Source organism: Bufo bufo, chromosome 7 (genome assembly GCF_905171765.1).
Source record: "Bufo bufo chromosome 7, aBufBuf1.1, whole genome shotgun sequence".
NCBI classification, from domain to species: domain Eukaryota; kingdom Metazoa; phylum Chordata; class Amphibia; order Anura; family Bufonidae; genus Bufo; species Bufo bufo.
The window spans coordinates 178,732,516-178,751,810 of NC_053395.1; the positions used below are offsets into that span (position 1 = coordinate 178,732,516).

The 19,295-nt window shown below is 39.8% G+C and overlaps 1 protein-coding gene across 2 annotated transcripts in view; it reads left to right on the plus strand.

The window, feature by feature from the left end:
- The window catches only part of CCDC141 (coiled-coil domain containing 141), a 177,989-nt gene that overhangs the window by 106,842 nt on the left and 51,852 nt on the right, over nt 1–19,295 (plus strand). For both annotated transcript variants that reach the window (XM_040441010.1, XM_040441011.1), the window contains exons 9-13: nt 9,197–9,338; nt 10,227–10,343; nt 10,485–10,676; nt 12,874–13,035; nt 18,214–18,390. In XM_040441010.1, the coding sequence (XP_040296944.1) occupies nt 9,197–9,338; nt 10,227–10,343; nt 10,485–10,676; nt 12,874–13,035; nt 18,214–18,390 (790 nt within the window). The remainder of the gene's footprint in view (nt 1–9,196; nt 9,339–10,226; nt 10,344–10,484; nt 10,677–12,873; nt 13,036–18,213; nt 18,391–19,295) is intronic.

The window sequence follows — 19,295 nt, forward strand, 5'->3', positions numbered from 1 at the left end:
AACAATACATCCCAAGCAAGCGTGCCCGGTATGGGGTCAAATTGTATAAGCTCTGTGAAAGGGCCACAGGCTATACCCACAAATTTCGGATCTATGAGGGAAAAGATCAGACCCTGGAGCCGGTCGGTTGCCCTGACTACCTGGGGAGCAGTGGGAAGACAGTCTGGGACTTGGTGTCACCCTTATTCGGCAAGGGGTACCATCTTTATGTGGACAATTTTTACACAAGTGTGGCCCTCTTTAGGCATTTGTTTCTAGAACAGATTTGCGCCTGTGGCACCGCGCGAACTAGTCGCGTGGGCTTCCCCCAACGGCTCGTTACCACCCGTCTTGCAAGGGGGGAGAGGGCTGCCTTGTGTAACGAAGAACTGCTCGCGGTGAAATGGAGAGACAAGCGTGACGTTTACATGCTCTCCTCCATTCACGCAGACACGACAATCCAAATTGAAAGGGCAACCCTTGTCATTGAAAAGCCCCTCTCAGTCCACGACTATAATGCGCTCATGGGAGGGGTGGACTTCAATGACCAGATGTTGGCTCCCTATTTGGTTTCCCGACGCACCAGACGCTGGTATAAGAAGGTGTCTGTATATTTAATTCAATTGGCTCTGTATAATAGTTTTGTTCTCTACAGTAAGGCTGGGAGAACACGATCCTTCCTCAAATTCCAGGAAGAGATCATCGAGAACCTCCTGTATCCAGGAGGTTCCGTGGCCCCAACCACCAGTGTAGTTAGCCGTCTACACGAGCGACATTTCCCCAGTGTCGTTCCTGGTACCTCAACCCAACCGCCACCCAGAAAAAAATGTTGTGTCTGTAGCAGGAGTGGAATAAAGCGTGACACTCGCTATTTCTGTCCTGACTGTCCTGACCACCCTGCCCTATGCTTAGGAGAGTGTTTCCGGAAGTACCACACACACAGGTACACTTAGCATAGGGATTGCATCTCACAGGACAGGCACATAGGGCTATTAGGGCCCTTTTACTCACAGCTGCTGCAAACCTCTCCTTTCACCTGGGATAAAGTGCATAACGTACTTCGCCACATCTTTGGGCGATTTGCACTTTGCACATTGTCCCATGGGGAAGGAGAGGTTTGTTCTATAAAGGTAAAAAAAACTAAACAAAAAAAAAAATTACCGGTAAGTAAAAAAGTTAACGTTCAGTTAAAAAAGTTAAAAAAAGTTTATATGTTCTGTTCAAAAGTTAATAAATTTATTGCGTTGCGGCCTTTTTTCTTTTTTGTTTTGTTTTTTTTACCTTCCAGGTGGACCAACCGATCGACTAGCTGCAGCACTGATGTGCATTCTGACAGAAGCATTGCGCTGCTGTCAGATTACACGCAAGTCGGTGTATGCGGCGCTGCAAGACGAGATTTCTCCTGTGCAGTAAAAGATACGTTTGCCGAGGCATATGAGCTGAGGAGGTGGCGGTGTTCATATACTTTGGCAAACACTTTGTATATATAAAAAAATAAATCCCGGCAAGGATTTATTTATCCACATCGATTGATGTGAATGGAGAAATCTGGTTTGCCAGGGCATACGAGCTAAGTGGGTATGGATGTTGGGCGGAGCTCCTATGTCCTGGCAGACGCCTTTCCCCTCCTTTTTCTTTTTTTGGCAGAGATTTTTTCATCCACATTGATCGATGCGAATGAAGAAATCTGTGCCGTTCATTTTTTTCTTTCAGCCCAGAGGCTGAACGAAAAAAAAAAAATCTCATTACCCGTATGCTCAATATAAGGAGAATAGCAGAAACTCCTAATGCTGGGCATACATGTAATGATTGCGGAGACCCTCAAATGCCAGGGCAGTACAAACACCCCACAAATAACACCATTTTGGAAAGAAGACACCCCAAGTTATTCGCTGAGGGGCATATTGAGTCCATGAAAGATTGAAATTTTTGTCCCAAGTTAGCGGAAAGGGAGACTTTGTGAGAAAAAAATCTAAAAAAAAAATTTCCGCTAACTTGTGGCAAAATTTTTTTTTTCTATGAACTCATCAAGCCCCTCATTGAATACCTTGGGGGGTCTTCTTTCCAAAATGGGGTCACATGTGGGGTATTTATACTGCCCTGGCATTTTAGGGGCCCCAAAGCGTGAAAAGAAGTCTGGTATCCAAATGTCTAAAAATGCCCTCCTAAAAGGAATTTGGGCACCTTTGCGCATCTAGGCTGCAAAAAAGTGTCACACATGTGGTATCGCCGTACTCAGGAGAAGTTGGGGAATGTGTTTTGGGGTGTCATTTTACATATACCCATGCTGGGTGAGAGAAATATCTTGGAATGTGACAAAAAATAAAAACTTCCATGAACTCACTATGCCCATCAGCGAATACCTTGGGGTGTCTTCTTTCCAAAATGGGGTCACTTGTGGGGTACTTATACTGCCCTGGCATTCTAGGGGCCCAAATGTGTGGTAAGGAGTTTGAAATCAAATTCTGTAAAAAATAACCGGTGAAATCCGAAAGGTGCTCTTTGGAATGTGGGCCCCTTTGCCCACCTAGGCTGCATAAAAGTGTCACACATGTGATATCTCCGTATTCAGGAGAAGTTGGGGAATGTGTTTTGGGGTGTCATTTTACATATACCCATGCTGGGTGAGAGAAATATCTTGGCAAAAGACAACTTTTCCCATTTTTTTATACAAAGTTGGCATTTGACCAAGATATTTCTCTCACCCAGCATGGGTATATGTAAAAATACACCACAAAACGGGTGAGAGAAATATCTCTGTAAAATGACAACTTTGTATAAAAAATTGGAAAAGTTGTCTTTTACAGAGATATTAATCTCACACAGTATGGGTATATGTAAAAATACACCCCAAAACACATTCCCCAACTTCTCCTGAATACGGAGATACCACATGTGTGACACTTTTTTGCAGCCTAGGTGGGCAAAGGGGCCCACATTCCAAAGAGCACCTTTCGGATTTCACCGGCCATTTTTTACAGAATTTGATTTCAAACTCCTTACCACACATTTGGGCCCCTAGAATGCCAGGGCAGTATAACTACCCCACAAGTGACCCCATTTTGGAAAGAAGAGACCCCAAGGTATTTCGTGATGGGCATAGTGAGTTCATAGAACTTTTTATTTTTTGTCACAAGTTAGTGGAATATGAGACTTTGTAAGAAAAAAAAAAATTAATAAAATCATCATTTTCCGCTAACTTGTGACAAAAAATAAAAAGTTCTATGAACTCACTATGCCCATCAGCGAATACCTTAGGGTGTCTACTTTCCGAAATGGGGTCATTTGTGGGGTGTTTGTACTGTCTGGCCATTGTAGAACCTCAGGAAACATGACAGGTGCTCAGAAAGTCAGAGCTGCTTCAAAAAGCGGAAATTCACATTTTTGTACCATAGTTTGTAAACGCTATAACTTTTACCCAAACCATTTTTTTTTTTACCCAAACATTTTTTTTTTATCAAAGACATGTATAACAATAAATTTAGAGCAAAATTTATATATGGATGTAGTTTTTTTTGCAAAATTTTACAACTGAAAGTGAAAAATGTCATTTTTTTGCAAACAAATCTTAAAACTTTGATTAATAACAAAAAAAGTAAAAATATCAGCAGCAATGAAATACCACCAAATGAAAGCTCTATTAGTGAGAAGAAAAGGAGGTAAAATTCATTTGGGTGGTAAGTTGCATGACCGAGCAATAAACGGTGAAAGTAGGGTAGGTCAGAAGTGTAAAAAGTGGCCTGGTCTTTAAGGGTGTTTAAGCTATGGGGGCTGAGGTGGTTAAAAAATCTGACACTCAGAACCCTAAATGAACCACTGATCTCAGTAGCCATCGCCATCTGAAAAAACATAGTGGGCGGAAGCTTGAAGCAGAAAACTGTACCCACACTATTCTGGGAGCTAAGCTGCAGTACCCCGGCACGGCCATACACAGTGGACGGAGCTTTCTGCCTCATCCACTGTGTTTTTTCCCGGTGCCAGTGGCTGCTGAGAATAGCCAATTAATGGCCCCCTTCCCCGATTTGATATTGATGACATCAGCATCTGGAGCTCAGATTAATAATCTTAATAATTTTTTTGTTAAAAATGTAACCAGTTGGATATTTCTTCCTAGTGAACAGTTATTAGTTTTTTTTATTACTGCTTGTTCCAATTTTGTATTCATCGCCTGTCAATGTCATTATGACATGATTATAATTATACAAAATTTTCCAAATGATTAAAAGGATTCTTATTAATTATAGCTGCCCATTTTTGTAGCATAGACATCATGAGGACTGCTAAATTGGCGGAAAAATGAAGGTCTTTGCATAACGTGGATGTGTCAAGTTTCTAATAATGCATTTTAATGTACTGCAATTAAACATTTAGCACTGAGATTAGCACTGTGTTAGTTTGTTTCATCGGCTCTCGTGAGAAGAGCACTTCACTGCTTCTGCTCTTCCCACTTTGGGATTAAATAGGATTTCATCAAGAGCAACTAGTTTATTTAATTATTGAGATAAAATATTATTACTGTAACCATTAACCGTTATATTAACATCTGGCTTGGAGCTACTTTTTTACATAAAATCTTGTGAAACTAAATACCCAGATTTTTGCTTTAATTAACTGAATTATTCCTGCTGGCAGCGGTAATGATATGAAAATACAAAGCAGAGAAGAAAATTCTACATTTTAAGCAGTTTTGTGTTCAACATCAGCAGGGCTTAGACTATTACTAGAACCTGTAGTCTGTTTTCCATGGGCGGGGGGGGGGGGGGGGGGGGGGGGGATCTGTATGTTCAATAGATAGCCCTTCTTGAAGATTTCTTTGGCCTCAATTACTTGCCACCAGGATCTATTTCTTATTTCATATTTAATTAATGCAACAAAAATTACAATAACATTTGGACTAATTTGCATAAGCGTTAAATGGCGCATTTCTGCTCCAGCCAAAAATCCCAGCCTGAACATTGGTCTAATGCTCTAATTACCCAAACTAACAGCATCACAGAGATCTAGGGTGCAGTCAGTTTGGGCCATTAGACCTGCTGTCAGACCAAGACACTGAACTGGAATACAGGTACAGAAATGTGCCCATGTTACGCTCATATATCAATAGAAGGCATAATTCCTGATGCTGGTCACAAAAGCTAGCACATGTGATCACAACTAGAGAATGAGCGAAGTTACCAAAAATCGATTCGGCTGCTTTGCCGAATTTCAAAAAGAAATTCGATTAATTACAAATTGATTCCAAATTTCATGACGGGAGCAATGACATCATTGAACCGCTCAGGTCTCGCGTTCATCGCTGATCAAGATGGCCGCAACGGCCTCTCCACGAGCAAATGTATGAGGTCAGTATGTTTATTTTTTTTTTTTACTGCCATTTCAGGGAAAAGTGATTCGTTACCACAAAGCTTGAGGAAAGTCGGCTTCGTGGTGAATCAAATTTTTCCTGAAATTTGGATTGAAGTCAATTCGTTTCACTTCAATTCACTCAACACTACTCACAACCTCACTATGAGCATGCAGGCTTATGTTCATAGCATATACAGTCAGGTCCATAAATATTGGGACATTGACACAATTGTAACATTTTTGGCTCTATACACCACAACAATGGATTTGAAATGAAACGAACAAGATGTGCTTTAACTGCAGACTGTCAGCTTTAATTTGAGGGTATTTACATCCAAATCAGGTGAACGGTGTAGGAATTACAACAGTTTGCATATATGCCTTCCATTTGTTAAGGGACCAAAAGTAATGGGACAATTGGCTTCTCAGCTGTTCCATGGCCAGGTGTGTGTTATTCCCTCATTATCCCAATTACAATGAGCAGAAAAAAGGTCCAGAGTTCATTTCAAGTTTGCTATTTGCATTTGGAATCTGTTGCTGTCAACTCTCAAGATGAGATCCAAAGAGCTGTCACTATCAGTGAAGCAAGCCATCATTAGGCTGAAAAAACAAAACAAACTGATCAGAGAGATAGCAAACACATTAGGCCAAAACAACTGTTTGCAACATTCTTAAAAAGAAGGAATGCTCTGGTGAGCTCAGCAACACCAAAAGACCCTGAAGACCACGGAAAACAACTGTGGTGGATGACCGAAGAATTCTTTCCCTGGTGAAGAAAACACCCTTCACAACAGTTGGCCAGATCGAGAACACTCTCCAGGAGGTAGGTGTATGTGTGTCAAAGTCAACAATCAAGAGAAGACTTCACCAGAGTGAATACAGAGGGTTCACCACAAGATGTAAACCATTGGTGAGCCTCAAAAACAGGAAGGCCAGATTAGAGTTTGCCAAACGACATCTAAAAAAGCCTTCACAGTTCTGGAACAACATACTATGGACAGATGAGACCAAGATCAACTTTCAACTTGTACCAGAGTGATGGGAAGAGAAGAGTATGGAGAAGGAAAGGAACTGCTCATGATCCTAAGCATACCACCTCATCAGTAAAGCATGGTGGTGGTAGTGTCATGGCGTGGGCATGTATGGCTGCCAATGGAACTGGTTCTCTTGTATTTATTGATGATATGACTGCTGACAAAAGCAGCAGGATGAATTCTGAAGTGTTTCGGGCAATATTATCTGCTCATATTCAGCCAAATGCTTCAGAACTCATTGGACAGCGCTTCACAGTGCAGATGGACAATGACCCAAAGCATACTGCAAAAGCAACTAAAGAGTTTTTTAAGGGAAAGAAGTGGAATGTTATGTAATGGCCAAGTCAATCACCTGACCTGAATCCGATTGAGCATGCATTTCACTTGCTGAAGACAAAACTTAAGGGAAAATGCCCCAAGAACAAGCAGAAACTGAAGACAGTTGCAGTAGAGGCCTGGCAGAGCATCACCAGGGATGAAACCCAGCGTTTGGTGATGTCTATGCGTTCCAGACTTCAGGCTGTAATTGACTGCAAAGGATTTACAACCAAGTAGTTTGATTTATGATTATTATTCTGTCCCATTACTTTTGGTTCCTTAACAAGTGGGAGGCACATATGCAAACTGTTGTAATTCCTACACCATTCACCTGATTTGGATGTAAATACCCTCAAATTAAAGCTGACAGTCTGCAGTTAAGGCACATCTTGTTAGTTTCAAATCCATTGTTGTGGTGTATAGAGCCAAAAATGTTAGAATTGTGTCGATGTCTCAATATTTATGGACCTGACTGTATGTTTATTTTAGCAAGGAGAAGGAAGCCGTTTGTCTCCAATTCCAACATGGTCAATCCTTTTACCTAATGGAAGAAATAGAATATAAATGCCACTTATATAATATGAAATGAGGGACCTGTCGGGCCACTGACCTGAATGGCTGTACCTATTTCCACAATTTAGAAATTTCCAGCTTTTGCAGATTAGTGAGAACATTCCCCCCATATCACAACTATTGGTGTACAGATCTTTTATTTATTTATTTTATGCACTTATATAGCGCTACTATATTCCACAGCGCTTTACAGACATTAGCATCCAACTGTTCCCAGAGGGGCCCCCATCTAAGTTCCCTATCAGTATGTCTTTGGAGTGTGGGGGGAAACCAGAGTACCCAGAGGAAACCCACGAAAACACGGGGAGAACATACACACTCCATGCAGAGGTTGTCCTTGGTTGGATTCGAACCGAGGACCTGATAAGTGAAGATATGGGTATTCATTTGGTTGGGTCTTCACTTACTGATTGCTAACTTTAACCTGACTAACAAATCAAGATCATGGCAGGACTACATAGTTAGAAATGGATGGGCTTGTCTTTACAGCTTTCTTAAAGGGAATGTGTTATCAGAAAATTACCTATTGTTTAAATCAAATTTTTAGGTTTAACATATTTTTTAAGATTTTTTGTTGAGGTTATTTTAAATTTTCCATGTCAATATCTATATTTAAGGAATCAATTGTATTGCGCTATCATCTGGTAAGCTCCACTATCCTTTATTCTTGCACCCCCCAACCCTCCCCCATAGAACCGTAAGTGACGTGACCTGTCTCTTTACTGTGCTCGTCTCCGATGGTGTTGTGCTGAATGCTTCTCCTCTGCGGCGGTATCAATCCAGAGTAATGGGATACGTGTGTACGGTTTAATTCACGGCTATACTAAAAGCCTGCACTCCATGAGAACGCTTTCATGCCTTCACTACTAGAGCTACAGGTACCTACAAGGACCATATAATCCAAAGAATTTTTGAAAAAAAGAGTATGCAAAAAGGGAGTCTGTTTGGCACATGTCAGGCGACACTATAACACAGGGCATTTATTGGGAATGAGCGTTCTCCTTCCCAATAATCACCACCAATGTCATCCCCTATTAAAGGACATTTAGGTTTTTTCATATCGTTTGTGAAGACTGTTCATTGTATGCGCTGAATGGTTTGTGTGCTAGCACACGGTAGGGTACTTCGTTGGCGCACAGAAAGAACCTCAATTCGGGGGCTTTTGGTGTAATAGCTGTTTATTGTGCAATGGACAATTCCATCCATTTCGCTAAACCGAACTATCATTGCTTACCACCCTATGAGCGCCTCTCCCCCTTTTTCTCTCTTGCCATAAATGCCATTGTATGCGCTGGGAAAGTTAGGGAGTGCACTAAACGTATCATTAGGGCCCTATTCACCAAGAGTATGCAAAAAAAGGTGTCTGTTTGGCAAGTGTCTGTTTTTTTTTTTACAGTGGGGCCCTATCAGTGACATATGTCACATACTTCATAACCTTCCAGTTAAAGACTTAAATGTTATGTGAATAGAGCATTACACAGCTTTAATGATGATTTTTATGCTTTTTCTTTTTTTTTAACCCCCAAATCTGGGAAAAGTATATACTTTTCCTCTCCTTGGAACCACTACATTTTTTTGGCTTTAAAAAAATGGTCTGTGTGAACTGCAATGGGTGAGACAGACTTGAAAATATCCTTTTTTTTAAAATTAAATACAATTTTATGCATGAAAAAGACATGCACAATATTATTAGAAATTGCACTGTGTGAACTAGACCTAATACTTGTAATCTTCATAAATTAGCAGAACATTTAATGATGGACTGACTTATGTAATTCTATTATTAAAAGTGAAATATTAAACACCCGGGGAGTGCTCGGACATTAGTTAATGCAGTTCTTGGAGTCTTGACGTCTTCTAGGTAATGTTATTCTGATCTCATGTTTATTATCTTGGCTATTATCCAAAGCAATGGAGGTGCTAACAGCTGTATGGTTCATATTTAGCCCTGGGATGACTGGAATTCAGGAAATGATTGGATACCTTCAGAAAAGAGTAGATCAGCTACTCGGCCAGTGCCCTGTACCTGTGGAAAATTCCCTCAAGCAACAGGAGATTATGGCGTCATTAGAGGATCATCTTAGAAAGGTACAACGCGCAGCATTTACAACCACAGCAACTAATGTACAGTGTGCACAGGAGGTAAATTACTAGGAAAGTGCTCACTATACTTGGGAAGATGTATATATTTAAAATTGTGCATGCATTCAGGGGGCATTGAGGGTGTTAATTGCACCATTTGAACCCCTTGCCCAAGGTTCATTCCCCCCCCCCCCCCTTCCTCCCCACATACTCAAACACAAAAGGCCAGATAAGTACAGTTTGGTGGTGGTTTTTATGTTTTTTTATTTTTATTTTAGCGAAAAAGAATAAAAGTAAGATGCTTAATAAGGGTTAAATATATGTCTGCCATTGGTACCCTTGGAGAGAAGGAGTCAAGCCCTGGTTGGTCCCATCTTCTTTACCATAGGCTTAACTATAGCCATAGCACTTGCTATGGTGCCCAGAGGTTGGGGCGGGCAATCAGGTGGAAGAACATTATACCTTTTTAAGGGGAATACCAGTCTGGTAACTTTTTGCTACAATCTAGGTTTTCTGATATATTGTGCTATTATACATACCTTTAAATATTGCTTCGAATGCTGCTATTTTAATTTTCTTACACTAAATGGTGGAGCCCCATCTTATGTCATTATGGGGATCTGTAAATTATAATTATGACCCGTCCTTTACTATTAAGTGGCTGCTACAGGTCCTTTGGAGAGATGTGTCCAGTCGTGGCAAGGGGAGATTGGCCCAAGGTTTATAGTAAGGGCATTGAGTGGGGAAACTCCACCAGGCAAAACACGCCACCATAATGGAGCACCCAATTTGATCTTTTCTATGCCCCCCCTCCCCTTATTATATGCATGTCAATGATGCTAAGGCTTAGCATTGTCTAGTACAGTATTACAATATATATTTTTTGCTTTGTAGATATCTGCATGGATACAGAATATAAATGCAGATTTGGAAAGACTCAGCAATCCAGACAGTATCGGTGAATGTGAGGACGTGCGGTATAAACTTGGAGAACTGGTTAAACAAACGAAGGTGAAACAATGCCTAACACACAGTAACTGTAAACTGAATGCACTATATGTTACACTGGCAATGACTTAAAGACTATTTCAATAGGAAAGAAAGAAATCCTTGTAAAGTTTAGTTTTATTTATTTTTTCTGATTTTTAAAAGGAAGCATCTAAATGTATGGCATCTACGGCACAACTCATTAGGGAGGTAACACAGACGGGACCCTCAGGAGGTGAAGCGTTTTCTGGCCAGTCACGAGTTCTGGATGAAGAACTGAAAGCTCTGGATCAGAGCATTGATGAAAAACTAGACGTTGTAAATGTCTACATTGCTTTTATCAAGTCTTCAGAACAGGTAAATGAAGTGTGGAGGGTAAAAACATAAAATGGAATAAAGCTATTTTGCAGGGAAGTAGCTAAGCTTTTCATCACCTGATGCAAAAGTTCAGTTTACACACAAGACACATTGGCTTGTTGACACCCACCCTGGCACCCAGTGTCGGACTGGGTTGTCTAGGGCCCACCATATGGATGCATCCAAATATTACCTGCTCACACAGCAGCGAGACCCTACAGGATGATTGATTATGGGGTCCCTGCAGCAAATTTGAGAAGGAAGGTCTCTGGGAAAGGAGGACACTAGCTGTCCTGCCTCTGTACCTAGAAGTCATCTCAGCCAGTTTATTATTCTGCCCAGTTCTTATATGAACTTAGGCTGGTTGAGGTGCTGTATAGAGCCAATCTATATGTACACCTTGCTCAGAGGTCTACCGAGGAATTCACCTGTACCCCTGTGGGCCAGTCCGGGCCTGCTGGCACCCATCACTTGGGGCAAGCATCTACCAGCTCCCTCCCAGCTCTGCCAGTGCTTTACTGATAACATTACAAGATGTCTTTTTATGTAGCACAAGGGTCTATGGGCCCCCTCAGGCTCCTGGGCCCGGTAGCGACTGCTACCTCTGCACCCCCTATAGCTACACCCCTGCGTGGAGGTCCTTCCTCTGGGACCCCCTTTGATCACAAGAATGAGGGCCCCATACCCTGTGTATCTCATTTCTAAGAGGGCGCCAGAGATAGCCGAGTACATCGCTCCGCTAAAAATTAAAGCCCATCCTTGGTATATTGTGAACAAAATCAAAATTTATTAATGTTATGATATTACTAGACTTTGCATACTGGATTGCTTTGATAATAATTGGCTGGTCAGTGGGTAATTATTAATTTTGCTTGGTTGACCTTGAGAGTCACTGTAAAGAAAAGGGGCCATTTATCATTTGCGGTTGGTTTTGTGTGAGTTTTATGTCTGTTGTTGCTTTGTGTGTCTGCGCCTTAATAATATATGTGGCGTGAGTGTAATGTGGTTTACACCTATATGTGTAAATGTAAACCAGGGGGTTGCCTGGTGAGGGTTGGGATCTTTTTGCGACTTAGGCTACTTTCACACTAGTGTTTTGGCTTTCCGTTTGTGAGATCCGTTCAGGGCTCTCACACGCGGTCCAAAATGGATCAGTTTTGCCCTAATGCATTCTGAATGGAAAAGGATCCGCTCTGAATGCATCAGTTTGCCTCCGATCCGTCTCCATTCCGCTATGGAAGCGTAAACAAAAACGCTGCTTGCAGCATTTTGATGTCCGTCTGACCAAACTGAGCCAAACGGATCCGTCCTGGCACACAATGTAAGTCAATGGGGACAGATCCGTTTTCTCTGACACAATCTGGCACAATAGAAAACTGATCCGTCCTCCATTGACTTTCAATGGTGTTCAAGACGGATCCGTCTTGGCTATGTTAAAGATAATCTAAACGGATCCGTTCTGAACGGATGCATGCGGTTGTATTATCTGAACAGATCCATCTGTGCAGATCCATGACGGATCCGCACCAAACGCGAGTATGAAAGTAGCCTAAATGTGTCATAATCCATGTTTAATCTCAACTTTTAGCTCATAAACATAGACCACTTTGAATAGTGGCCCGGTATACCAAATGACACAGAAAATGCAACATTCGACATGAAATGAGACAATTTTAAGCCAAAAAAGCTGATTTCATAAATGTCCCCCAAAATGTGTTATATATCAGTAAGGGTCTATTCACACTGGCCTTATTTGATGTGTATGTTACGTGTACACATTGGAAAATTATCTCAGAGCATACAGGGAACGTATCCATATACCTCAATGAGTATTAGGAATGCCAAAAGAAAGGATACTTGGCATCTGCCTGGTATGTAGTCAGGGGCCACATAAACTTTATTCTTACAATGTCAATTTTTTTACTGTTGGATTTATAGGGGTAGAAGAAGATTAGAAATATTGCTGTTTTTAAAAAAAAACACAACAAAACACTGTAATGCCTGTTCATTGGCGGTTCCTGGTATGGCCGCTTATCTGAAGTCAACTGAATAGGACTGAGATGCAATATCAGACACGGTCTGTGGATAAGTGTGGCGCTGTTTCTGAAAAATCCCTTGACAACTCCTTTGGCTTTCTCTGTTTCTCTCTTTTATTGTCTATGTGCCTAACAAAGCCCTGTCTTTTTAATGTTTCCAGCTGGATTCCCACATCCAACACCTAAAAGAAGAATATACACCAAAGCCAGATGAAGTATCCACAGCCACGCTGGAGACAGCAGACAGGCAGATTCAGAGCGTCCTGGATGAGCTTTTCTCTGTTCAAGATATGGGACAAAATTGTTTGAATATTATAAAAATGGTAAGGATGTAAGGTGTTTTATAGATGTCCAATACATGCAGGAAAAACGGTCTATGCTCTCCCTGCTGTAAAACTAAAAAGTGGCATAGTCAGCAAATCTTCTTGAAAATGAAACATATAGTTTGGAGGGCACTCAATTATCTGATGTTGCACAGAATCACCAAATGTATAATTATATGTAAATAATTTAATCCAAAATAACACTTTAAAATAATTCATGTAAAAATGGGAAAATAAAACACAGACAAGATGAAAATGTCAGTATATCGTGAATGTCAAAATAATTAAATGATATCCATATGGCATATAATATGCCGCCTCATAATAGGGGGGCAGCAATTTGCCTATATTTTATTCGGGTGCAAATCTCCAATACATAACATGAAAAACAAACGCCCTTATTATTTGATCAACACTAAAGAAATAACACTGTAACAATGACTATAATAGCAATAAGGTCTCTTGCAATACTGTTCATGAATATCAGGGAAAAAAAAAACACTTCAATTAATGTTTAGCCAGCTAGTATAAGGTGATGATAATGACCAGATGTCCAATTTGGCCCTCCAAACTATATATATTTCATTTTCTTGTTATTTGACCGACTGTGGGTGTGTTGTGGAGAGTGCACAAGAGACTATAGATTTGGGTGGGTAGAGCCACTGTGACGATCCTAATATTGTTACACTTCTTGCTGCTTCGAATGTCCTGATGTCACGTTGAAACTATTAGTATGCTTGACACACCATTGTATTGTAATAAAGAAAAGGATCTGTCAACAGCAGTTTGGTGACAGTTTCAAAGCAACGTCATCAGGACATTTAAAGCAGCAAAAAATTTTTTTTTTACGAAGATATATATTATCATAATGCTACTCAGATTCAAAGCAACATCAGGACATTTGAAGAGGGTGAGTCACCATGATCACGTCACCTGACTATATTATGCTGAATCCGATTGGTCGGAGCCCTCACTGCAGCTCCAGTCTTTACAATTATTAGGAACCCAGTACACCTTTGATGTGGTTGAAGTGTCTGCACTTTACACCTACAATCTGCCTAAAAAGTAGCAAAAATTGGCACAAATTTGAAGCAGTTTGGCACAACTATAGTTTCTATACATTATTCTGACTTGCAAAGGGGTGAAGCAACACTTGAAAAGGGGCGTGGTCTCGTAGCGCTGTTTTGTGCTAAAATTGTACCGTCATTCTGTTGTAAAATTCTGTCTTAAAGTAAACCGTACAATATTTGTTGTGGAGTAAGAAAAAAATGTCTGTGGCTGCACCACATTTACCATCCAGCCTTAGCCCCTGTGATAAATCTGGTGCAGGTCTAGACAGCTAAAGTTTAAACCATCTATAGGATTAATAAATCTAGGCCAATAAAAATAAAAAAAGATCCCAGTTTATGTGGCAGTATTTCATTCAGTTTTTGAGCCATAGCCAAGGGCCTATATGTCTCCTTCCTGCTGGGTTCACTTCTGACTTTGGCTCCAAAAACTGCAATGGCATTTTTCCAAAAAATGTCATGTGTGAAACTAACTTTAGACTAGTTTGCTTAAATGAAATGGACGTGGCAGGTGCTAAACTGGCATTTTAGAAATCCTTTTAGAAAGTGGCCAACCCCTTTAAAAGAACACAATACATAGAAAAGGCATAAAAAAGGTTAAAAAAAAATATTACTGAGAAATATACTGCGTAAAGAAATTTTCTGGTGGACTGCCGTGACCTAAAACCATATGCAATCACAACTTTACTATATTATGCGCAGTACAGGAAAGAGGCTTGCCGGCAGTTTTCTTCTGCAATTTAAGCCTCTTTCATGTACTGCGCCAGTGCTGGATACTGAAGCCCACGGCACAGCGTGAGGTTAGGAAAAGTCAGAGCCAGGCTTGCTTACGTTTACACTGCCTGACCCTGTCAATCAAAGCAGCAGTTGCAGAAAGAGCTGAACCTCTAGGTGTAACAGTAACTCCCGTGTTGCTCCTAGACGCTAATTTGCATATATTAAAACTTCATTTTTCTCATATGAGAACATGGGACCAACACAGATGCCTTCAGCTGCCAAGCGCATATGCAACAGGTCAGGGACTAACACAAATGCCTTCAGCTGCCAAGCACACATGCAACAGGTCAGGAACCAACACATATGCCTTCAGCTGCAGAGCGCACATGCAACAGGTCAGCCAGTTTCATAGGTACAAACCTGCTGACACAGGTTCTTTAACCCCTTCAGTACCAAACCACTTTTCACCTTAAATCCCAGGCTGATTTTTGCAAATCTGACATGTGTCACTATATGTGGTAATAACTTTGGAACACTTTTTCTTATCCAAGCCATTCTGGGACTGTTTTCTCGTGACACATTGTACTTCATGACAGTCATAAATTTGAGTCAATATATTTCACCTTTATTTATGAAAAAATCCCAAATTTACCAAAAATTATGAAAAATTCACAATTTTCAAAATTTCTATTTCTCTGCTTTTAAAACAGAAAGTGATACCTCATAAAATATTTATAACTTAACATTCCCCATATGTCTACTTTATGTTCGCATCGTTTTATATATGTCATTTTATTTTTTTTAGGACGTTAGAAGGCTTAGAAGTTTAGAAGCAATTTTTTACATTTTCAACAAAATTTGCAAAACCATTTTTATGAGCACCAATTCAGTTATAAACTGATTTTGAGGGGCTTAGGTAATGGAAACCACCCATAAATGACCCCATTTTAGACACTACACCCTTCAAATTATTCAAAACTGATGTTACAAACTTTGTTAACCCTTGAGGTGTTCCACAAGAATTAAAGCAAAATGGAGGTGAAATTTCAAAATTTCACTTTGTTTGGTAGATTTTTTATGTTAATCAATTTTTTCTTGCAACACAGCAAGGGTTAACAGCAAATATATATTTCTCTGATTCTGCAGTTTACAGAAATACCCCATATGTGGCCGTAAACTGCTCTATGGGCATGTGGCAGTGGTCAGAAGGAAAGGAGCGCCATATGGATTTTGGAGGCAGATTTCGCTAGAATAGTTTTAAGGCACCATTTTGTATTTGAAAAGATCCTGATGCACCCCTACGTTAGAAACCCTCAAAGAGTGACCCCATTTTGGAAACTACACCCCTTAAAGAATAAATTAAGGGGGTACTGTGCACTTTGACCGCCTAAGCATTTTACAGAATTTGGAAACACTTGGCTTTAAAAATGAAAAGTTTTGTTTCTTCCAATAAAATGTTGCTTTAGCCCAAAATGTTTCATTTTCACAAGGGGTAACAGGAGAAAAAGCACCCTATAATTTGTTACCCATTTTCTCCTGAATATGGAAACACCTGAACTGCTGTGGTGGCAAATGGCAGGACTCAGAAAGGAAGGAGTGCCATATGGATTTTGCAGCGCAGATTTGGATTAATAGGTTTATGGGTGCCATAGATTTTAATTTTTTACGTGATTCTCTTATGTGGGGATTAATTTTTTGTGGGATGAGGTGATGGTTTGATTGGTACCATTTTGGGGTACAAAAAGACTTTTTGATCGCTTGGTATTAAACTTTTTGTGAGGCATAGTTTATTTTTTATTTTTTTACAGCATTCACCTGAGGGGGAATATAATGTGATATTTTTATAGGGCAGGTTGTTACGGACGCGGCGATGCCTAATATGTCTATCATTTTTATTTTTGTTAAGTTTTACACAGTGAAATCATTTTTGAACAGAATAAAATGTTGTTTTTGTGTTGCCATTTTCTGAGAGTCCTATTTTTTTAATTTTTTGGCGCGATTGTCTTAGGTAGGGGTTCATTTTTTTGTGGGATGAGATGACGGTTTGATTGGCACTATTTTGGTGTGCATATGACTTTTTTATTGCTTGCTATTACACTTTTTGTGATGTAAGGTGACAAAAAATAGCTTTTTTGGTACAGTTTTTTTTTTTTTTTACGGCATTCAACTGAGAGGTTAGGTCATGTGATATTTTTATAGAACAGGTCATTACGGACGTGGAATACCTAATGTGTAAACTTTTTTATTTATTTAAATTTTACACAATAATATCATTTTTTTAACCAAAAAATCATGTTTTAGTGTCTCCATAGTCTGAGAGCCATAGTTTTTTTTTTTTTTTGGGCGATTGCCTTAGGTAGGATCTCATTTTTTTGCGGGATGAGGTGATGGTTAGATTGGTACTATTTTGGGGGGCATACGCCTTTTTGATCACTTGTTGTTGCATTCTTAGTGATGTAAGGTGACAAAAATTATTATTTGTTTTAGCACAGTTTTTATTTTATTGTTTTGACGGTGTTCACCTGAGCGGTTAGGTCATGTGATATTTTTATAGAATCGGTCGATACGGACACAGAGATACCTAATATGTCTACTTTTCTTTTTTTTTTCCTATTTTTCACAATTTTTTAACTTTATTTTGGGAAAAGGACTCTTTTTTTTTTTTACTTGAAACTTTTACATGATTTTTTTTTTACTTTATTTTTTAACTTCCTTTTTCACTTAATTTTTTTGTCCCACTCTGGGACTTTAACTTTTGAGGTTCTGATCCCCTTTACAATGCATCACAATACATCTGACCTGAACCCCATTGAGAATCTATGGGGCATTGCCAAGCGAAAGATGAGACCGAACAATGCAGAAGAGCTTGGTCTTCCATAACACCTCAGCAGTGATAGCATCCATGCCACGCGAGGCAGTCATTGCCTCTGAGGCAGACTGCCATTGAGGCAGTCATTGATGCAAAAGGGGCCCAAGCCAAGTACTGAGCACATATGCATGATTATACTTTTCAGAGATCCTACATTTTTCTATTTAATATCCTTTTTTTATTGATTTCATGTTATATTCTAATTTTCTGAGATTGTGAATTTGGGGTTTTCATAAGCTGTAAACCATAATCATCGAAATTATAACAAATAAGGGCTTGACATATCTCGCTTTGCATGTAATGAGTCTATCTCATATATTAGTTTCACCTTTTTAGTTGCATTACTGAAATAAATTAACTTTAGCACGATATTCTAATTTTTCGAGTTTCACCTTTTAGTAGATTTATTTTGATAAATGTTATTTGCAAGAGACTTATCTATTTGATGTAAGAATACCATCAAGTGAAGCTGAGAGCATAAATTTCCATTACCATCAAATCAATGCAGTCTTATGTGGCTTACAGATGAACAAGAACACGATTCTGAAGGACAAACACGTCCAAAAGGTGGAGAAGACAATGGCCTATTTAAATAAGGAAAAAGCTGAGATAACAAACTTGTGGTCAACCTGGAGACAACATGTCAATCAAATAAACTCTTCTAAGCACCAATGGAGAACTATTAAAGATCAGCTGAAATTGGTATGAAACAGAATAATGTAGAATATGGATGTTTTCTAGTATAAACTCTTTAATAAAATGTCATATTAAAAGAAGATATTTACATATAGCTTTTTACAAAATTACATTTGGGCAAATACTTCAGCTCTTGTGCTTTAAGAGGGTATTCACCTTACACATATACAGTATAGTATATTCCCAGGATATGCAATTATTGTCTGATGTGTGTCCCGTATCTACTGTATCTCAATACCCCCAACCTCTGCCCCATCTGGTGAGGAACCATCAGCCACCACTCAGGAGGAGATTTGATGAAGAGGGGTAGGATTGAGCGAATCGAAGTATCCGAAGCGGACTTCGATCCAAATTTCAGGGCAAATTTTATCCGCCGCGAAGCCGAATTTCCTTGTGCTTCTTGGTAACTAATCAATTTTCCCTGAAATGGCAGTAAAAAAAAACTAAACATACTCACCTCATCCATTTAAGCGGGAAGAGACCGCAGTCGCCATTTTGATTGAAGATCCCACTCAAAATCTCATGCACAGTGATGTATGACATCGGCCAGCGCGATGACGTCATCGGCCATCTTCGCACTCAAATGGATAAGGTGAGTATTTTTTTTTTTTTACGGATTAACCCCTGAAAGCTCTCACTATTATTCTCAGATGCTGCGGTCAGCAATGAACACGCCACCTGAGGCGTTCAATGACAGGGTGGTGGTGCTATCGCTGTTCCCTATCATTGCGCCTGTTACTTACAGAGAAATGCACTTCATGACAAAGTAATGCTTGTGACTTTTTCCATTTACTTCTGTGGGAGTTACTGGAGGGGGGGGGGGTCTAAAGGTGGGACCTACATCTATCAGACATTTATGACATATGCTATGGAAATACCATAAATGTTTAAGGTGAAAATACTCTTTTTTT